Here is a 14,143-nt window from a genome sequence, read left to right on the forward strand (position 1 = left end):
ATAACCGCCACTCAGCTATCGGTGGCCAACTCATTACTGCGCTCGACGACCGAGCGCCCGATAACATTTATCGGCTAGCAGCAACGCGGTGTGGATTTCGTTCGGTTTTTCTGCTTTTTCATTGGGATTCGCTTTGAAATTGAGTAATACTGTTAAGATGGCTGGCAAGCGACAGGCCACCTCGAACCTGAACCACGACAACTGGGACCAGGAGGAGGAGCCCGAGGAGCGCGGCACCTTCCGCACGGCCAGCGAGCAGGAGCTCAAGACACGCGTTATCAAGAAGGCGCGCCGCAAGATTGCCGGTGGATCGTCGGCCGCTGGCGAGGATGGCCCCGAAGAGACGCCGTCGGAGCCGAAGAGCGTGTTTAGCGGGTTCTCCGGTGGGTTTTTTGATCTCTTCTAGGTTCGAGGGCCTTGCTCATCCCTTTCCTCCTTTCAGGTTTCGGAAAGCCGGCTGCAAGCGCAGCGGCGGGCTCGCCCTTCTCCTTCCTGGCCAATCTGCCGGCTCAAGGCGCCACCACTAGCAAGGCCTCCTCCTCCACCAGCGAGCCAGCAAAGCCCTCGTTCTCCTTCGGGCTCAGCTCCAGTACGGCCGATAAGCCGGCCAGCTCCAGCATTTTCGGCACCCCCAGCGTCAGCAGCACGGGACCGACCCCTTCTCCGGCCAAGGAATCAACAAGTACCACCGATGGCGCCAAGCCGTCCACCTCGATCTTTGGCAACATATCAGCCGCCAAAAAGGAGAGCAGCGAGCCCAAGTTGCCGCTGACCAGCAGCAGCAAGCCAGTCGGCTCCACTGCCACCACTTTGGAGTCCTCCGAGTACCGCGAAAGCGTGGCCGAGTTGAATCGGGCTGTTATGAAGTTCCTGCAGGAGCACATGGACAAGAGTCCCTATTGCATTCTAACGCCAGTGTTCAAAAACTACGAGAAACATTTGAAGGAGCTGCAGGACGAGGAGAACGCCAGAACAAAGGCCACAGCAACACAGCCCAGCTTTGGAGTGCCAGCTGCAGTCGTGCCAAGTGCAACGTCGCCATCAAAGCCGACCTCCACGTTTTCCTTTGGCAAGCCCAGCACTCCGATAGGCGGCACCACATCGCCCTTCGCCAAGAAGCCCAATTGTACTGTGACCAGTGGCGGAACAACCACCACAACCACAACGCCGCAATTCTCCTTCGGCAGCACGGCAGCTTCCAGTGCTCCGGTGTCGACTTCCGCCAGTATCTTCACTTTGCCATCAAAGCCACTGGGAGAAACCAAGGCCGAAGATGCCCCAAAGCCAAGCATTTTCAGTTTCGGAGCAAAGGATACTACCACCAAGAAGGACGAGCCCGCATTCTCGCCACCGAAAACTAATGGCTTTAGCTTCGGACTAAAGAGCAGCAGCGATGACAAGCCAAGCACCTCGTTGTTCGCCGGTTTCGGGAAGGCACCCGATGGAGGAGGAGATGCCGCAAAGGGATTCTCCTTCACCAGCAGTGCCAAGCCCTTCTCCTTCGGAAACATTCAGCCGCCAGCAGCGGCCGCAGTCAGCGAGGAAGCGGAGGATGAGGAGGACAAGCCGCCAAAAGTCGAGTTCAAACAGGTGAGTTGATTACGAAATACTTTAGTTGATGGGAAGGTAACTCAACTCTTGTCTCTCAATAGGTCGTAGAGGATGATGCTGTGTACTCGAAACGGTGTAAGGTGTACATCAAGAAAGACAACGATTATAGCGACCGCGGCGTGGGCACGTTGTACTTGAAACCGGTGAAGGACTCGGAGAAGACTCAACTGCTGGTGCGCGCCGACACCAATCTGGGCAACATCCTGGTCAACCTTATTCTGAGCGAGGGAATACCCTGCCAGCGCATGGGCAAGAACAACGTGATGCTGCTCTGCGTGCCCACGCCGGAGGACACCAAGGCCGCATCGCTGTTGCTGCGCGTAAAGACCGGCGACGAGGCCGACGACTTAATGAAGAAGATCAAGGAGCACATCAAGTAGCGATAGACAGCTAACAAACTGAATTCGTACATCTGAATGTTGTTTAATCGTTTATATTTTAAAGACTATACAATTATGAACACCTGGAAATAGAACACACAAGAATGTACACATAATCAGTCGATTGTGGCTACAATGATTTTGGCCTCTATCATGTCCTTAAGCTGAACGCTTAAAGAGCGCACTTCTTCAGTGGATTCGTCTAAACCGCTTACATAATATTGTCTCATAATACGTCCGATTCCAGAGGGACATGCTGAAAACAGATTGAATGTTAGTTTCGAACTTACAATCTGCATTAGTAGTGACTTACTGATGGTCTCCACTGTAATTGTTTTGGTACGGCGGTTGACGTAGGTGCAGTTCCCGGCAATAAACTCGGTTGTCCCGGAACTCGCGATTCCCTTGGTTTTTAGCAGCTTAAACAGAACCGTATCGCCTCTGGTAGGCAGATTGCTCAGAGGAGTTGCACTCCGCAGCAGGTCTCTGATAATATCTAAGGTGTTTCTATCTTTCGGGACTAAAAAGTAAAAGGTTACTTATATGTCATTCGGATAATTTAACTTTGATATTACCTGGAACCGCCTCCACATCAGAATCCGAGTCTGATTCATCCATATTCGAGTCATCTACGACCATCACGTCGTCATCAGAATCCGAGATTACATTTTCGGCACAAATACGCACTGGTGGGAGTTTTCTATCATCAGATTCCACTTCATTTTTAATCTCTGATATCTCAGCTTCTGCCAGAGGGTTTTCGGCTTGGGATGTGTCTGCTGGAAGACTTGTATCCACTTCATTTGTTTCATCTGGTAGAATTGATTCAGCTTCATTAGAATCTACAGGCTGAGTTTCTTCAGCTTCGATTGTATCGTCCGGAAGGGTTGTTTCAACTTCTGTCGAATTGGCTGGAAAAACAGGTTCAGTTTCAGTCGAATCGCCTGGAAAAGAGGGTTCAGCTTCTGCTATTTCCTCCGGACGAGTAGTTTCAGCTTCTGCTATGTCCTCTTGAAGAGTTGTTTCAGTTTTATCTTCAGGCAGAGTTGCTTCAGCTACCGAGTCTTCTAGAAGACTCGCTTCCGCCTGAACAGGTAGGGATGTTTCGCGTAGTTTTTCTGGCACATTAACTTCTTGTGTGGATTCTGGTTCTAACATCAAAGTGGATGATTTTTCGCCATTGACTGCCACTGGCTTGGCTATATCCTTGTCTTTTCTCGGTGTATAGCGATTGCTAATGGGTGTAATTACTATATGTTCTAGAATTTTAACCTCGTTTATCTTTTTTGGAATTTCGAATGAGCGTGCAACATTGGAGTCCAGCTCCAAGAGGGGGCAACGAAATGAAATCGATGGACGAGGAGAAGTTTCCCCTTCCTGATCCGCCGCAGTAGTAGAAATTATAGGCGATTTTGGGTAATTCTGGTTTTTGGAACGATTTAGCGTGTTGGTACTCTGCTTAATTTGGTCCAAAGGTGCTAAATGAGATGTTTCCGATGGAATTTTAGGAGATTCCAATGGACTGTTGACTTTGGAACGTTTACAAATTGAAATATATTCGTTCTGTGCCGCTTCGTCTTTCTCCAGCGCTACGGTAATAGATTTTTCTGACTGAATCTCGGATGATTTTGCGAGGCTCTTGTTTTTTGACATTTTTGTCTCCTTAGAAGTGCAACGGGAAGTACTCGTTGAAGCAGAGGTTCCCTTTTCCTGCAGCTCAGTTGTTAAATGAAGTGTTTCCGCACGAACATCAGACGATTTATGGAGGTTCTTGTTTTTGGAACTCTTTTTCTTCTTTGTTGGCTCTTCTTCTGATGTCGCAGAACTAATTTCTGACTGAATTTCAGGCGTTTTAGCTGAGCCTTTATTTTTAGAACGCTTTGACTCCACAGAAGGTCCAGGAGCCTCTTCTTCACGTTCCTCCGCTCTCACAGGAGATGTTTTCCCCTCAATTTTGAGCCATTTTGTGTTGTTTTGGTTTTTCGAGCGCTTTGATGGGCGCAGGGGAGTGGAGGAGTCTAGGAGAACCTCATCCTCGGCGGAACGGTTCTTGCGCTTCTTGCTGGATTTCACTGGAGCAGGACTCACAAAAGCATCCTTGTCATTATTGGCGAACCGAAAGGCCCTGAAGGAGTTGAAATATACTTGAATTTCATCGCTAAGCGGAGTAAGTTCACCTACTTTAGTCCCTCGGCAGATTTGAGTACTTTAATGGATTCCCTGGGGGGCAGAAAACATCCATCTGTGGTCAGCAGGCTGATGTCCTTCTGCAGGAGACAATTTTGTTTTGAACAAAATAGTACCAATTCTTTTATCACATACCAAACTGAAGAGGTTTTGAATATGATCCTGGACGTCTTTGATGTTTTGCCAAGTTGCATCGATAAAAACCAACGACTGCCGACGTTCGTCCTTGAAAAAGTTGGACAGATCCACCTTCATGCTGGAGTGGTGCATTTTATTTGACACTTAATTGACAAAAAAACATAAAACATAAATTAAAAATGCGCCCACTAGATTAGAGGTGGAGTTGAATTCGATTTCGATGTCACTCAATCGATATTTTTAGTTTTCAGAAACCATTAAATTAATTTTTAATTTTAAAATGCATTGCATATTTTACTTTTAAAAAATTTTTTAAAGAAAGTTACCTTATAGGTTTATATGACAAAAAGCTATCTCTTAAAACCCCCACCCCTTTGTGCTATCGATAGCAACAGGGTACATATGCACGACCGATAACGATAAGGCACTTCTTGTGTACTCTACCAACGAAAACAAATAGTTCTTATCAATACAGATTGGCATTAATCACGGCTCCGAATTAGATCAATGATGTGATTCCGCCACGAGGACGCCGTTCCGTTCCGATCCCACTCCAAAATGAGCCACGGCGACCAGGGTCACGGCCAGAGCGGCCAGCGCAGCCAGGAGCGCACTGGCGGAGGCGACTCCAGCAAGGACAGGGAGAAGGAGAGGGAGAAGAAGGGCTGGTTCCACTCGCTGACCAGGCGCAAGAAGTCCGACTCGGCGCTAGCTCTCTCGGCGTCCGCTTCCACCAGTGGCTGCCAGTCGCAGAACAACAACAACGAGGTGTGCGTCCTTGAGGCAGCCAACTCATCCATGGCCAGCTGCAGCAATGGGGGCACGACGACGGGAACGCTGCGCAGGCGGCGGGACAAGGACAAGGAGAAGGACAAGCGGAACGTGTTCGCCAGACTCCGCAGGAAGGTGGGCCAGGGACTCAGCTCACTGCGCAACTGGCACTCGATGAGCGACTGCGACGACGGAGGGACCACGGATGCCACCTACGAGTTCCTCACGCCGGCCATCTGCCTGGAACCCACGCTGCCATTCACGCACGACTACTTGCGCTTCATCCGGAAGAAGTGGCTGGAGCGCGAGGACGCCCACTCGCCCAACCAGGTCATGTACAAGGCCTGCTCGGAGATGATCAAGTAAGCGCTGTAAGGTCAACGGTCGGTGGTGACTCACTTCCTTTGTTTTCGTTTTCAGCCAAGTGTGGTACTGGGGCGAAATCTCCAGGCGCGATTCGCAGCGTCAGTTGAGCGACAAGCCGACTGGGTCGTTCCTGGTCCGCGACTCGGAGACCAGCGGATCCCAGTTCACACTTAGCTTCCGGATTGTAAACGTAACGCTGCACTATAGGCTGGAGTTTAGGGAGGACTTTTGGCACTTCGAGGAGCTCAAGTACGAGTCGATTGTGGAGATGATCGAGGACATCTTGCACCGCTGCACCAACGACAACTTCGTTTGCTTCGTGAAGGTTCCCAACGAGATGCAGCCGCCGTTTCCGGTGATTCTCAAGTATCCGCTTAGCCGGTACGCCAACATGCCCAAGCTGCAGGACCTGTGTCGGCGCGTCCTGCAGCGCCAGATGTCGCGCGAGCAGCTGGCCCAGCTGCCAGTGCCGGCGCAGATGCTGGAGTACTTGTCGGTGGAGCGGGAGCTGGTGTTCCAGAGCTAGACGGAGCCCCCGCTGAGCACCCGCTGGTCAAAGCTTTAACACGGAAGTAAACGCAAGCGCGTACACCAAAGAGATCCGGGCGAAACGAATCCCAGCCTGCAGTTACTCGTAATGATATTTGTTGGTCGGATTGGCAATATGTTTTCGATGCATTTCTACGCCCCCCAGTAACTAAGCGCACAGTCTCTTATCACTCGTGCACTCCGGAATCCCAGTGCGCAAGTTTTTACTAGTACTAGTATCTTGTCTAGGATATAACTATGTTATTGGCCATATTTAGTCTATTGGTTTGTTTTCCATGGGTCTTGGTCAAAAGTCTACACTCGGAAAACGAGTGTGCGATTCCTTAAAAATTTTGTAAAAATCAAACTATTGCATACGTATTAACGTTAGTCCTAAGCCAGATGTATTGTACTATTTACGTTGTTCGCATTTTTGTATTCCTAACTTGGACACTAACTTTTTGCTAATCTAGATTGCATGGAATATAGGCAGCTTTACGGCAATCGAATCTGTTTTCAATGCCAATTACTCTTGTTGCAATGTGTATGTATTTTATTTAAATCTATCTACGAATATTTTACAAGATTAAAATATCAATCAACTCATTGAGCGATCTTGCAGTCAATGAAGTTCGCGAATAAAGAAAGCATCACGTCTAAAATATACTTTATTTATACTTATATGGGGTCTTAATAGGTGCATTCAACAAATAGTCTAATTCATTTTGTAGTATATCTAATTGTATTTAAGAGACTATGATATTACCTCGCAGCTAAATCATCATTTTGATTTCTTATGTACATGACTTGACTTAATTATCTAATTCGACCACCTCGCCTTCTGTGCGATCCTCCTGCTCGTCCTCCGCCTCCGCATGGTCGTATATACGATAAGCTTTAAACTGACCCACCTTCGCGCCGTCCACGTAAAAGAAACCAAGGAAACATTTGCGGCACAGGTAGGAGGGATCGTGCAGCTGTCGCCGGGACTGTTCTACAATGAAGCTGTAGCTGCGAGTGCCGCACATGTAGCAGGTCCTGCGATTGTAGGTGCTAAAGGCGTGAGGATAGGGATAAAGACTGCGATCTGGTCGTTTGCTGCGCGGCGTTAGCACCTCGACCTGTGAGATGACAAACAGGTGCTCGCAATTCCCGTGGTGCAGGTAGTGCAGCGGTGAGCCCGGACTCACGGTTAGATCGATGAATCGTTTTCCCTCCATTTTCTCCACCTTGAGCGTTTCTCCGTTCACTCCGTTCGCCTTGGCTGCCCATTTCAACACGGTTTCCGAATATTCGGGATTGTTCGGATTGCGCTTGTCATTGTAGAAGGTGTCGTTGATGAAGAAGTAACCCGGATTTGTGTCAATAGAGGGCAATGGAGCATCGGGATCATGGCTAATGTCCACGAATCGTTTCCCCCGACAAACGCAGCTGATCTTGTCGCGCAGCTCGGTCAGATAGTTGCTGCCCAGACAGACGTATTCCTCGGCGAACACCGGTACCTCCACCTTGAATCCTCGGTGGTAGGCGCGTGGTGGTCGGTAGAGACGCACGGTTAGCTCCAGTTCGCAGGCATCCAGCTGCAGATCGCCGCAGTCCGTCGGCGGTGGATTCAATTTGTAGCTATACTGGGTGCGGCCAAAGGCACATTTACGTGACTTGGTCTTGTGCTGGGCGAGGGCCGCAAAAGTGGAGGGCACATGCTGGTCCTCCTGGGGCTGCACAACGGTGGGACGAAATTGGTCAGTGCCAGGCTGGAAGACCGTAATTGAGCAGTCATCAGGGGATTCTATTAGGTCCAGGGAACAGCTCTCGCCCACGTCAACGAGCACGGGATTGGTTTGCAGGAAGAAGGGTATTTCGTCCTCAGCGCCCGATAGTTTTGTCTCATACTCGGCTAGAAAGTTTCGAAGGTTTAAGGCAGGTTCCGGCGTTATATGTGGTCTCTCCATGATGTGGATTTAATGATCCTCTCCAAACTTGTTGATCGCCTCCTTGTAGGTAATATTCAACTTTAACGACTCCGGCTTGGCCTCCGCCTGCTCGTCCTCATCGGCTTTAACCGACTTTTCGGCCTCCTGATGCAGGTTATCGACGTAGACCCGCTCGAAGGATATCACCTTGGTGGTCTTGTCCACGTACTTATAGCGCTGGCGACAAACGGACTCAAAAAGCGGGTCGCTGGCCAGATTGTCCTTCTCCTTTTCGAAGAACACGTTGGTTCCCACCGAATGCTCGTAGCGCCCGCGGTAGATGCTGCCATTCACCTCCGCCATGGGCGCATCGCTCTCGATTCCGATGATCTTAATAGCCGCCTCCTCGTGGTTCAGCTGGTGCGGATTAACGTGGTTTTTGAAGTCCCCGAAAACTATGTATTCTGTGTCTTCGTACTCAGAATCGGAAGAATCGTTCATGTTCCTACTGAACCGTACGTTTTAGTGCTAAATATTTTGTGTTGTTATTACTTGAAGAGGATTGGACATGAAGAGCGGCAAAATTTAAGGCCTGTTCACACTGATGGCGCAATAGCAACATCGGTTTAAGGTAGGCAATAACGGCGTGATGAAGCGTTTTAAGAATATAAATAATATTTGATTTACTAGTGAAATATTGTGTAGTAATTACTACTTACTATTACCATTGATTGTCTGAGCACTTATCAAAAGATTTTATTAGTTGTGACTTTAAACGGCAGTTCAGTGTGAAATGCATATAAAAATACCGCCGTTCAGTTATCGATACAACATCTCTCACCAAAAACATATCGAGGCGAAAACTGTACCGAACTGTCATCCCTAGAAACGAGGCGAATACAAATCTGTTTTCGGTGGCAAAATTTACGTGCGTTCTCGTATTTCTGTAAATATTAGTCGATAATAAACACTAAAATTAAGTGCTAACGTGGTCTGGCGTACAAAGAAACCGAGTAGACTGCGAAAAGGTTGACTTTCGACCGGAAAACAGCATTTGAAAGTACGTGTGTTTCCACGGGGCAGCGGCCATTTTGGGCGAACTCAACGTCAGCAGAGCGAGCGCCTCTTTGTACATATTTATAACGTAAGAAGAAAAGTGAGTGAAGGTGGCATATGGAAAGGGGGGAAAATGCATTTGAGGCTAATGGCGTTGGGGTTCCACAACCTAAACTTACTCGGATGGAATGCCAATATTTTCACTGCACTTCCATGTCGGCTCTCTTTGTTCGCTCTCTTTACGTTTTCAACTCTCTTTGTGCTCACTTTCGCCGCCCTTTTTTCATTGACAGTTAGCTACGACAACTGCCGTTTTTCGGACCACGCCGGAAGCTTTTGCGCCACCAAAAACCGAGCTTTCGCAGCCAACGTAAACGTAAACAAAATAAAAACCAAAACCATGGCCGATGAGGATATCACACTGAACGAGGACCAGCTCCTGGAGTCGTTGGACGAGACGAACGGCGAACAGGAGACTGAGATAACCACAGAGAACGAGGTGAGTTGAGATGGCCTGACGGCGAGAGGATGGGAGGCGATGCGATGCAATGCGAGATGCGATGGCCAAAAACCAGTTTCTTGGCCCGCCCTGCGAAAGCCCGCCGAATTCCCTGGAAAAGCTTGCAAAGCTTTTGGCGGATACATGTACAAAGCCGAAAGTCGCAGAAATGGCTGCCATTTTCAAAGCGTCGCTTCGCATCACCACTCCATTGTCCATTGTCTGCGTGCTTCTTGGGCGTTTACTCATCAGTCCCATCCGAATCCCACTAAATCCCATCTTTTCCGCGTCGCCAGGAGGAGGGCAGCATGCAGATCGACCCCGAACTGGAGGCCATCAAGGCGCGCGTCAAGGAGATGGAGGAGGAGGCCGAGAAGATCAAGCAGATGCAGTCGGAGGTGGATAAACAAATGGCCGGTGGCTCCACCACCGGCTTGGCCACCGTGCCGCTTTCCCTCGAGGAGAAGCAGGAGATCGACACGCGGTCCGTCTACGTGGGCAATGTGGACTATGGCGCGTCGGCCGAGGAACTGGAGGCCCACTTCCACGGCTGCGGAACCATAAACCGCGTCACCATACTCTGCAACAAGGCCGACGGCCATCCAAAGGGATTCGCCTACATCGAGTTCGGATCGAAGGAGTTCGTCGAGACTGCATTGGCCATGAATGAAACCCTCTTCCGAGGACGTCAAATTAAGGTGGATAACCAATTTCTCTTTTTATTTATACCCGTTGCTTATTGAGTTCAAAATTTTGGGAAAACAGATCTTACAGTTTTCACTTTTGAATTATCAATTTGAGTATCGAGTAGATTTTTAATTTACATTTCTTATAAAACAAGCCATAAACTGAATATTTGAAGTAACTAAGCTATGAAAAAGAATTAAACTGAAAAAGAATTAAAAAATTAAAATTTAAATTAATATTTAAGTAAAATCGAGAATAAGTCCGTATTTGTTATAACCAGTTTGAAACAATGGTTTCTTTTACTTTCAAAATTTGTATTTATTTGTTAATCTTCTATAGTAAACGAATTCAATGAGTAGCGGTTACCTACATATTGCCTTATAGATTATATTCTAACAATTATTTATTGATCTTCAGGTAATGTCGAAGCGCACAAACCGCCCTGGCCTTTCCACCACAAACCGCTTTGCCCGCGGCAGCTTCCGGGGACGAGGAGCCCGCGTCTCCCGCGCATGCTGTCACTCCACCTTCCGAGGAGCCCGACGCGCTATGTAAGTGGGCACTGTCCGATCCCGATTGGATCCAGCTAATCCCGGTCTGTCTTTCGTTTCAGTAGGGGTTACCGTGGTCGCGCCAATTACTACGCTCCATATTGATTATTGTTTTATTAAAACCCTAGTAAGGTAAGCTCACAATTTCAAACTCATCTCCTGAAAAACCCAACGAACGAGACTGCTTTCAACTACCTGAAACTGGTTATTTTTTTGGGATTTGATATATTTAGTTACTACATACGGTATGAAAAACTACCTAAGGGGGAACCTTTGAATAAAACTAATAGAAAAAGAAATTATATAACAGGATTAAATATAACTTTTCAGTGTTTTTATTTATTTCTTTAAATATAGTTAATTAGAGTTGTAAAGTATATGATAATTGGGTATTAGGACCACTAACGACTGAGGCCTTCAGCTTCCTATTTTTAGTAATCTCTCTTAGTAAATGATAAATAGAAGTTTGAATTAAAACATTAATATCAGCTAGCTTAGGAATTTATATTATTACGGCATAGCACAATATTTAATAAATGAGGAACTAAAATTAATAGTACAGGTTCCATGACTGACTGATTTTCTATACCCTTTAAGTGAATGCCTTGTCTTTCATCCGCATCTTTTTGGGACGAATAATAATGCCTTCATTTTCCTTACCGACACTCTTCTTTAATCCAATAACTATTTGATTTCAGATTTTTTTACAATATTATTTCAAAAAACATTATTTTATTGCCAAACTTCTTTGCTAAATAAAAACAAAAAAGAGAAAACAATCACAAGAGAAAACGCCAGAAAAAATATCGTTTCAATAAAAAAAAACATCCCCAGCAAGAAAACAGGCGAAAAAGAAGAGACCTCGAAAAGAATAAAAAATCAACATGGAAAACGAATATCTTGACTTGGCAATAATGTTTTTTGAAGCACCCAACACCAAACACCCCTTTTTCACACATTTTATTTTCAAATAAAAAATCAAAAAAAGATTATGAAAAACAAGAAGTTGATTTAGAAAAACAAAAAATATATATCAATAAATATATATAAAAGAAACGCAAAAGAAAACCACAAACCATAATAAAAGAAGTTAAAAGATGGCAAAATCAAGTAAAAGAAGGAAGAAAATAATAAAAAAATCAAAAGAACACAAGACTCTTGGCAAAGAAGTAAATCAACAAAATAGATAAAAAAGAAAGTGCGTAATTTATATATTCAAAAAAATATATAGAGTAAAGAAAAGAAGTTGAATTTTACTGAACTGAAAAAGATGATGACAAATATAATCGAATTAAACAAGCTATCTATGCCTTTCCTTTGGGCGGGACAAGGTTTTTGGGATTAAGGATGCGATGTCAAGCTGTTCCTACGGATCGAGTCACTCTACCCCAGCCCCGAAGATTTATAACTATGCATGTGTGGCAGCAAAATAAATAGAACACTCTTCCTTCAAGCACTATTATATGGTTTTATTTCAATTGTAGGATTGCAGAGCCTGAGCGGATTTCAACTCGAAAATGCCGCCCGATTGGCGGTTTGTTCTTGCGGTTCTAGAATTGACGCGAAACGTGCGCTGCACATCCTAGTTCTTCTGGACGGCGGCCTGCACCAGGGGCAGGTTCTTGCCCAGGAAGCACTTGAAGCCACGGAAGGCCCAGGCGTTGGCGGGCGACTTCTGCTCGTTCTTGTCGGCGCACTTCTCGATGTCGGCCTTCAGCGCGGTCTTGTCCTCCTTGCCCTGTCCCAGCTGGGCCACCAAATGGTCAACCTTGAAGCCCTTGGTCTCATCGAACAGGTCGAACTTCACGAAGATGCACTGGATGTAGTTGCGGGTGATCTCATCATCGGGATAGTCGAAGGTTTTGTACTTGGCGATCAGGGCCTCGGTCACCTTGCTGCTGGTGCCGCACTCCTTGCGCGCGTTCTGCAGATCCTCCACGCTGCGGATCTTGTACTCGGCGGCGGAGGCCTGGCAGGGATCAAGAAGATTACTCCCTGTGATCAGCTATAATACAGTTGATACTCACCAGACCCAGGAGGGCGCACAGCAGAATGGCAACAGTGTTCTTCATACTGAAATCGGTTTTTTGTATTTACTTTCTGAGAGGGACTGACTGCTCGCTCTGTGTTTAACCGGAGGAAACTGTTGGCTATGCACTGGGCAGCTCCCGCTTTTATACCTTCGAGCACTGCTCAATCTGGGTATGTCGCACTCAATTGTGGGGCGATTTTGAGTGCCGCTCAATTGAGTTGCACTCGCTGGCTGTAATTTGAATATCATTATGGAATTTTTTGATTATCTCGAGGTTGCTGAGATTATCCAGTAATAGATATAACTCTATTCTTTTATAAAAATGGTCCTTAATCATAAGTTAGAAAAAAACACCTATGTTCTGTTTTTTATCTTTTCTAATTTTCGAGCAATATTTTTCTTTGGTCAATCATTTTGTTTAAAGTTCTCTTCATTTCGATTTATTTAAAAATCTTATTGTAAAAAGGTGTAAAAGGATTTGACATAGGGATTTTAATAATAAATGTTCTGTACATTTCCCTTATAAACGAATATATCTGGAAGTGTAATTTTTCGAGGACCCACTGTATTTTTGGTATACAACAAATTATAAAAATCATCAAGCCGCTGATCAGCTGATTTTGATTTCAGTTGTTGCATTATTAACATAAACAGCTAAATCTTTTTAAATTTCAATTGTTTGTCTGGAGGGGCGGCAAGCGACTTCTATAAACTATACATAAATGAGCTCTGCATGGGTGGGGTATATGACAGAGGGTGTAAATAGATCAGATTTTTCCAGATCTTTTGCATGGGTGGGGTATATGACAGAGGGTGTAAATAGATCATATTTTTCCAGATAAATCGGCTCTTTTTCTAAAAGTTTTACAGAAATTAAACAAGTGTCGTTGTAAAGGTGTGCTCATTTCTTAATTTACAATCAAATAAAGAGTTAACACAGTGCAACACGGAATATTTAACCGCAAATTATGTTTTAAAATCTGAATGTACTCATAAAACGTGTAAATCCTAATTTGCGGTTCCTCTGGAATGGCTCGCGTGTCAATATTATTGCGACCTTAAGATTTTATGTAGAACTTGACTTATATCTCTTAGTCCCATTCAAATTTCCGGTACACGTTCTCAACATTGGAGTACCTTAAGAAACGGTTTTGAAACCCGTAAATATTAACAATTGGACTAAAAAATTTACAAAAAATATTACATTTAACATATTTTATACCCACTATTTTAAAGATAGGAAGATTTTAGTTAACATCCCAAATAATATAATTAAATAAGCATAGAATTTTTCATATTTGGACTGCGTATTTCTCTCTCTTTTAAAATTTAAATGGGAAAATTAAAAGATATTAGTGCGGTCAATTCGAAGGCAAGACTTTTGAAAAATCTGTTTTTTAAAACTCGCCTATTTTGGGAGAGTT

At 45.5% G+C, this 14,143-nt stretch overlaps 7 protein-coding genes across 11 annotated transcripts; 3 read left to right on the forward strand and 4 right to left on the reverse strand.

The window, feature by feature from the left end:
* The first annotated feature begins 20 nt into the window (after positions 1 to 20).
* On the forward strand, positions 21 to 2,107 carry Nup50 (nuclear pore complex protein Nup50). Its single transcript, XM_017138224.3, has 3 exons — positions 21 to 383; positions 443 to 1,590; positions 1,653 to 2,107. The coding sequence occupies exons 1-3, from the start codon at positions 158 to 160 to the stop codon at positions 1,989 to 1,991; spliced, it is 1,713 nt and encodes a 570-aa protein (XP_016993713.2). The 5' UTR covers positions 21 to 157; the 3' UTR covers positions 1,992 to 2,107.
* coil (coilin) lies at positions 2,019 to 4,484 on the reverse strand. Its single transcript, XM_070212721.1, has 5 exons — positions 4,314 to 4,484; positions 4,173 to 4,258; positions 2,567 to 4,116; positions 2,305 to 2,511; positions 2,019 to 2,247 (listed from the first exon to the last, which is right to left on the reverse strand). Exons 1-5 carry the CDS (start codon positions 4,446 to 4,448, stop codon positions 2,108 to 2,110), a joined length of 2,118 nt encoding a protein of 705 aa, XP_070068822.1. The 5' UTR covers positions 4,449 to 4,484; the 3' UTR covers positions 2,019 to 2,107.
* Positions 4,485 to 4,734: 250 nt separating this feature from the next.
* Socs44A (Suppressor of Cytokine Signaling at 44A) lies at positions 4,735 to 6,643 on the forward strand. Its single transcript, XM_017138226.3, has 2 exons — positions 4,735 to 5,449; positions 5,508 to 6,643. The coding sequence occupies exons 1-2, from the start codon at positions 4,875 to 4,877 to the stop codon at positions 5,977 to 5,979; spliced, it is 1,047 nt and encodes a 348-aa protein (XP_016993715.2). The 5' UTR covers positions 4,735 to 4,874; the 3' UTR covers positions 5,980 to 6,643.
* Positions 6,644 to 6,675: 32 nt separating this feature from the next.
* On the reverse strand, positions 6,676 to 7,933 carry Pbp49 (proximal sequence element A Pbp49). The gene has a single exon (XM_017138225.3). The coding sequence runs from the start codon at positions 7,931 to 7,933 to the stop codon at positions 6,794 to 6,796; it is 1,140 nt and encodes a 379-aa protein (XP_016993714.2). The 3' UTR covers positions 6,676 to 6,793.
* Positions 7,934 to 7,942: 9 nt separating this feature from the next.
* On the reverse strand, positions 7,943 to 8,460 carry LOC108055051 (general transcription factor 3C polypeptide 6). Its single transcript, XM_017138232.3, has one exon. The coding sequence runs from the start codon at positions 8,393 to 8,395 to the stop codon at positions 7,943 to 7,945; it is 453 nt and encodes a 150-aa protein (XP_016993721.1). The 5' UTR covers positions 8,396 to 8,460.
* Positions 8,461 to 8,753: 293 nt separating this feature from the next.
* On the forward strand, positions 8,754 to 11,990 carry Pabp2 (poly(A) binding protein nuclear 1). Of its 5 annotated transcripts, none has more exons than XM_017138229.3 (6): positions 8,754 to 8,822; positions 9,244 to 9,449; positions 9,746 to 10,147; positions 10,554 to 10,687; positions 10,750 to 10,819; positions 11,386 to 11,990. In XM_017138229.3, exons 2-5 carry the CDS (start codon positions 9,351 to 9,353, stop codon positions 10,790 to 10,792), a joined length of 678 nt encoding a protein of 225 aa, XP_016993718.1. In that variant the 5' UTR covers positions 8,754 to 8,822; positions 9,244 to 9,350; the 3' UTR covers positions 10,793 to 10,819; positions 11,386 to 11,990. The 5 variants fall into 5 exon arrangements, with proteins under 5 accessions (XP_016993718.1, XP_070068569.1, XP_016993716.1 ...); XM_070212468.1 differs by having other exon boundaries at positions 8,769 to 9,050; XM_017138227.3 differs by having other exon boundaries at positions 8,769 to 9,038.
* A 145-nt stretch (positions 11,991 to 12,135) lies between these two features.
* Positions 12,136 to 12,853, reverse strand: Obp44a (Odorant-binding protein 44a). Its single transcript, XM_017138233.3, has 2 exons — positions 12,715 to 12,853; positions 12,136 to 12,656 (listed from the first exon to the last, which is right to left on the reverse strand). The coding sequence occupies exons 1-2, from the start codon at positions 12,757 to 12,759 to the stop codon at positions 12,270 to 12,272; spliced, it is 432 nt and encodes a 143-aa protein (XP_016993722.2). The 5' UTR covers positions 12,760 to 12,853; the 3' UTR covers positions 12,136 to 12,269.
* Positions 12,854 to 14,143: the final 1,290 nt, after the last annotated feature.

The sequence above is a fragment of the Drosophila takahashii genome, chromosome 2R (genome assembly GCF_030179915.1).
Source record: "Drosophila takahashii strain IR98-3 E-12201 chromosome 2R, DtakHiC1v2, whole genome shotgun sequence".
Taxonomy (NCBI): domain Eukaryota; kingdom Metazoa; phylum Arthropoda; class Insecta; order Diptera; family Drosophilidae; genus Drosophila; species Drosophila takahashii.

Bases quoted from the DNA above. Each gene is read 5' to 3' on its own strand.
- Nup50 (XM_017138224.3), top strand. From the start codon at position 158: ATGGCTGGCAAGCGACAGGCCACCTCGAACCTGAACCACGACAACTGG. The intron at 384-442 runs GTGGGTTTTTTG...TCCTCCTTTCAG, and splicing joins CGTGTTTAGCGGGTTCTCCG to GTTTCGGAAAGCCGGCTGCA. The intron at 1,591-1,652 runs GTGAGTTGATTA...GTCTCTCAATAG, and splicing joins CAAAAGTCGAGTTCAAACAG to GTCGTAGAGGATGATGCTGT.
- coil (XM_070212721.1), bottom strand. From the start codon at position 4,448: ATGCACCACTCCAGCATGAAGGTGGATCTGTCCAACTTTTTCAAGGAC. The intron at 4,117-4,172 runs GTAGGTGAACTT...CAACTCCTTCAG, and splicing joins AAATCTGCCGAGGGACTAAA to GGCCTTTCGGTTCGCCAATA. The intron at 2,512-2,566 runs GTAATATCAAAG...TTTACTTTTTAG, and splicing joins TGATGTGGAGGCGGTTCCAG to TCCCGAAAGATAGAAACACC.
- Socs44A (XM_017138226.3), top strand. From the start codon at position 4,875: ATGAGCCACGGCGACCAGGGTCACGGCCAGAGCGGCCAGCGCAGCCAG. The intron at 5,450-5,507 runs GTAAGCGCTGTA...TTTCGTTTTCAG, and splicing joins GCCTGCTCGGAGATGATCAA to CCAAGTGTGGTACTGGGGCG.
- Pbp49 (XM_017138225.3), bottom strand. From the start codon at position 7,933: ATGGAGAGACCACATATAACGCCGGAACCTGCCTTAAACCTTCGAAAC.
- LOC108055051 (XM_017138232.3), bottom strand. From the start codon at position 8,395: ATGAACGATTCTTCCGATTCTGAGTACGAAGACACAGAATACATAGTT.
- Pabp2 (XM_017138229.3), top strand. From the start codon at position 9,351: ATGGCCGATGAGGATATCACACTGAACGAGGACCAGCTCCTGGAGTCG. The intron at 10,148-10,553 runs GTGGATAACCAA...ATTGATCTTCAG, and splicing joins TCCGAGGACGTCAAATTAAG to GTAATGTCGAAGCGCACAAA. The intron at 10,688-10,749 runs GTAAGTGGGCAC...CTTTCGTTTCAG, and splicing joins CGAGGAGCCCGACGCGCTAT to TAGGGGTTACCGTGGTCGCG.
- Obp44a (XM_017138233.3), bottom strand. From the start codon at position 12,759: ATGAAGAACACTGTTGCCATTCTGCTGTGCGCCCTCCTGGGTCTG. The intron at 12,657-12,714 runs GTGAGTATCAAC...GATCCCTGCCAG, and splicing joins TGTGCGCCCTCCTGGGTCTG to GCCTCCGCCGCCGAGTACAA.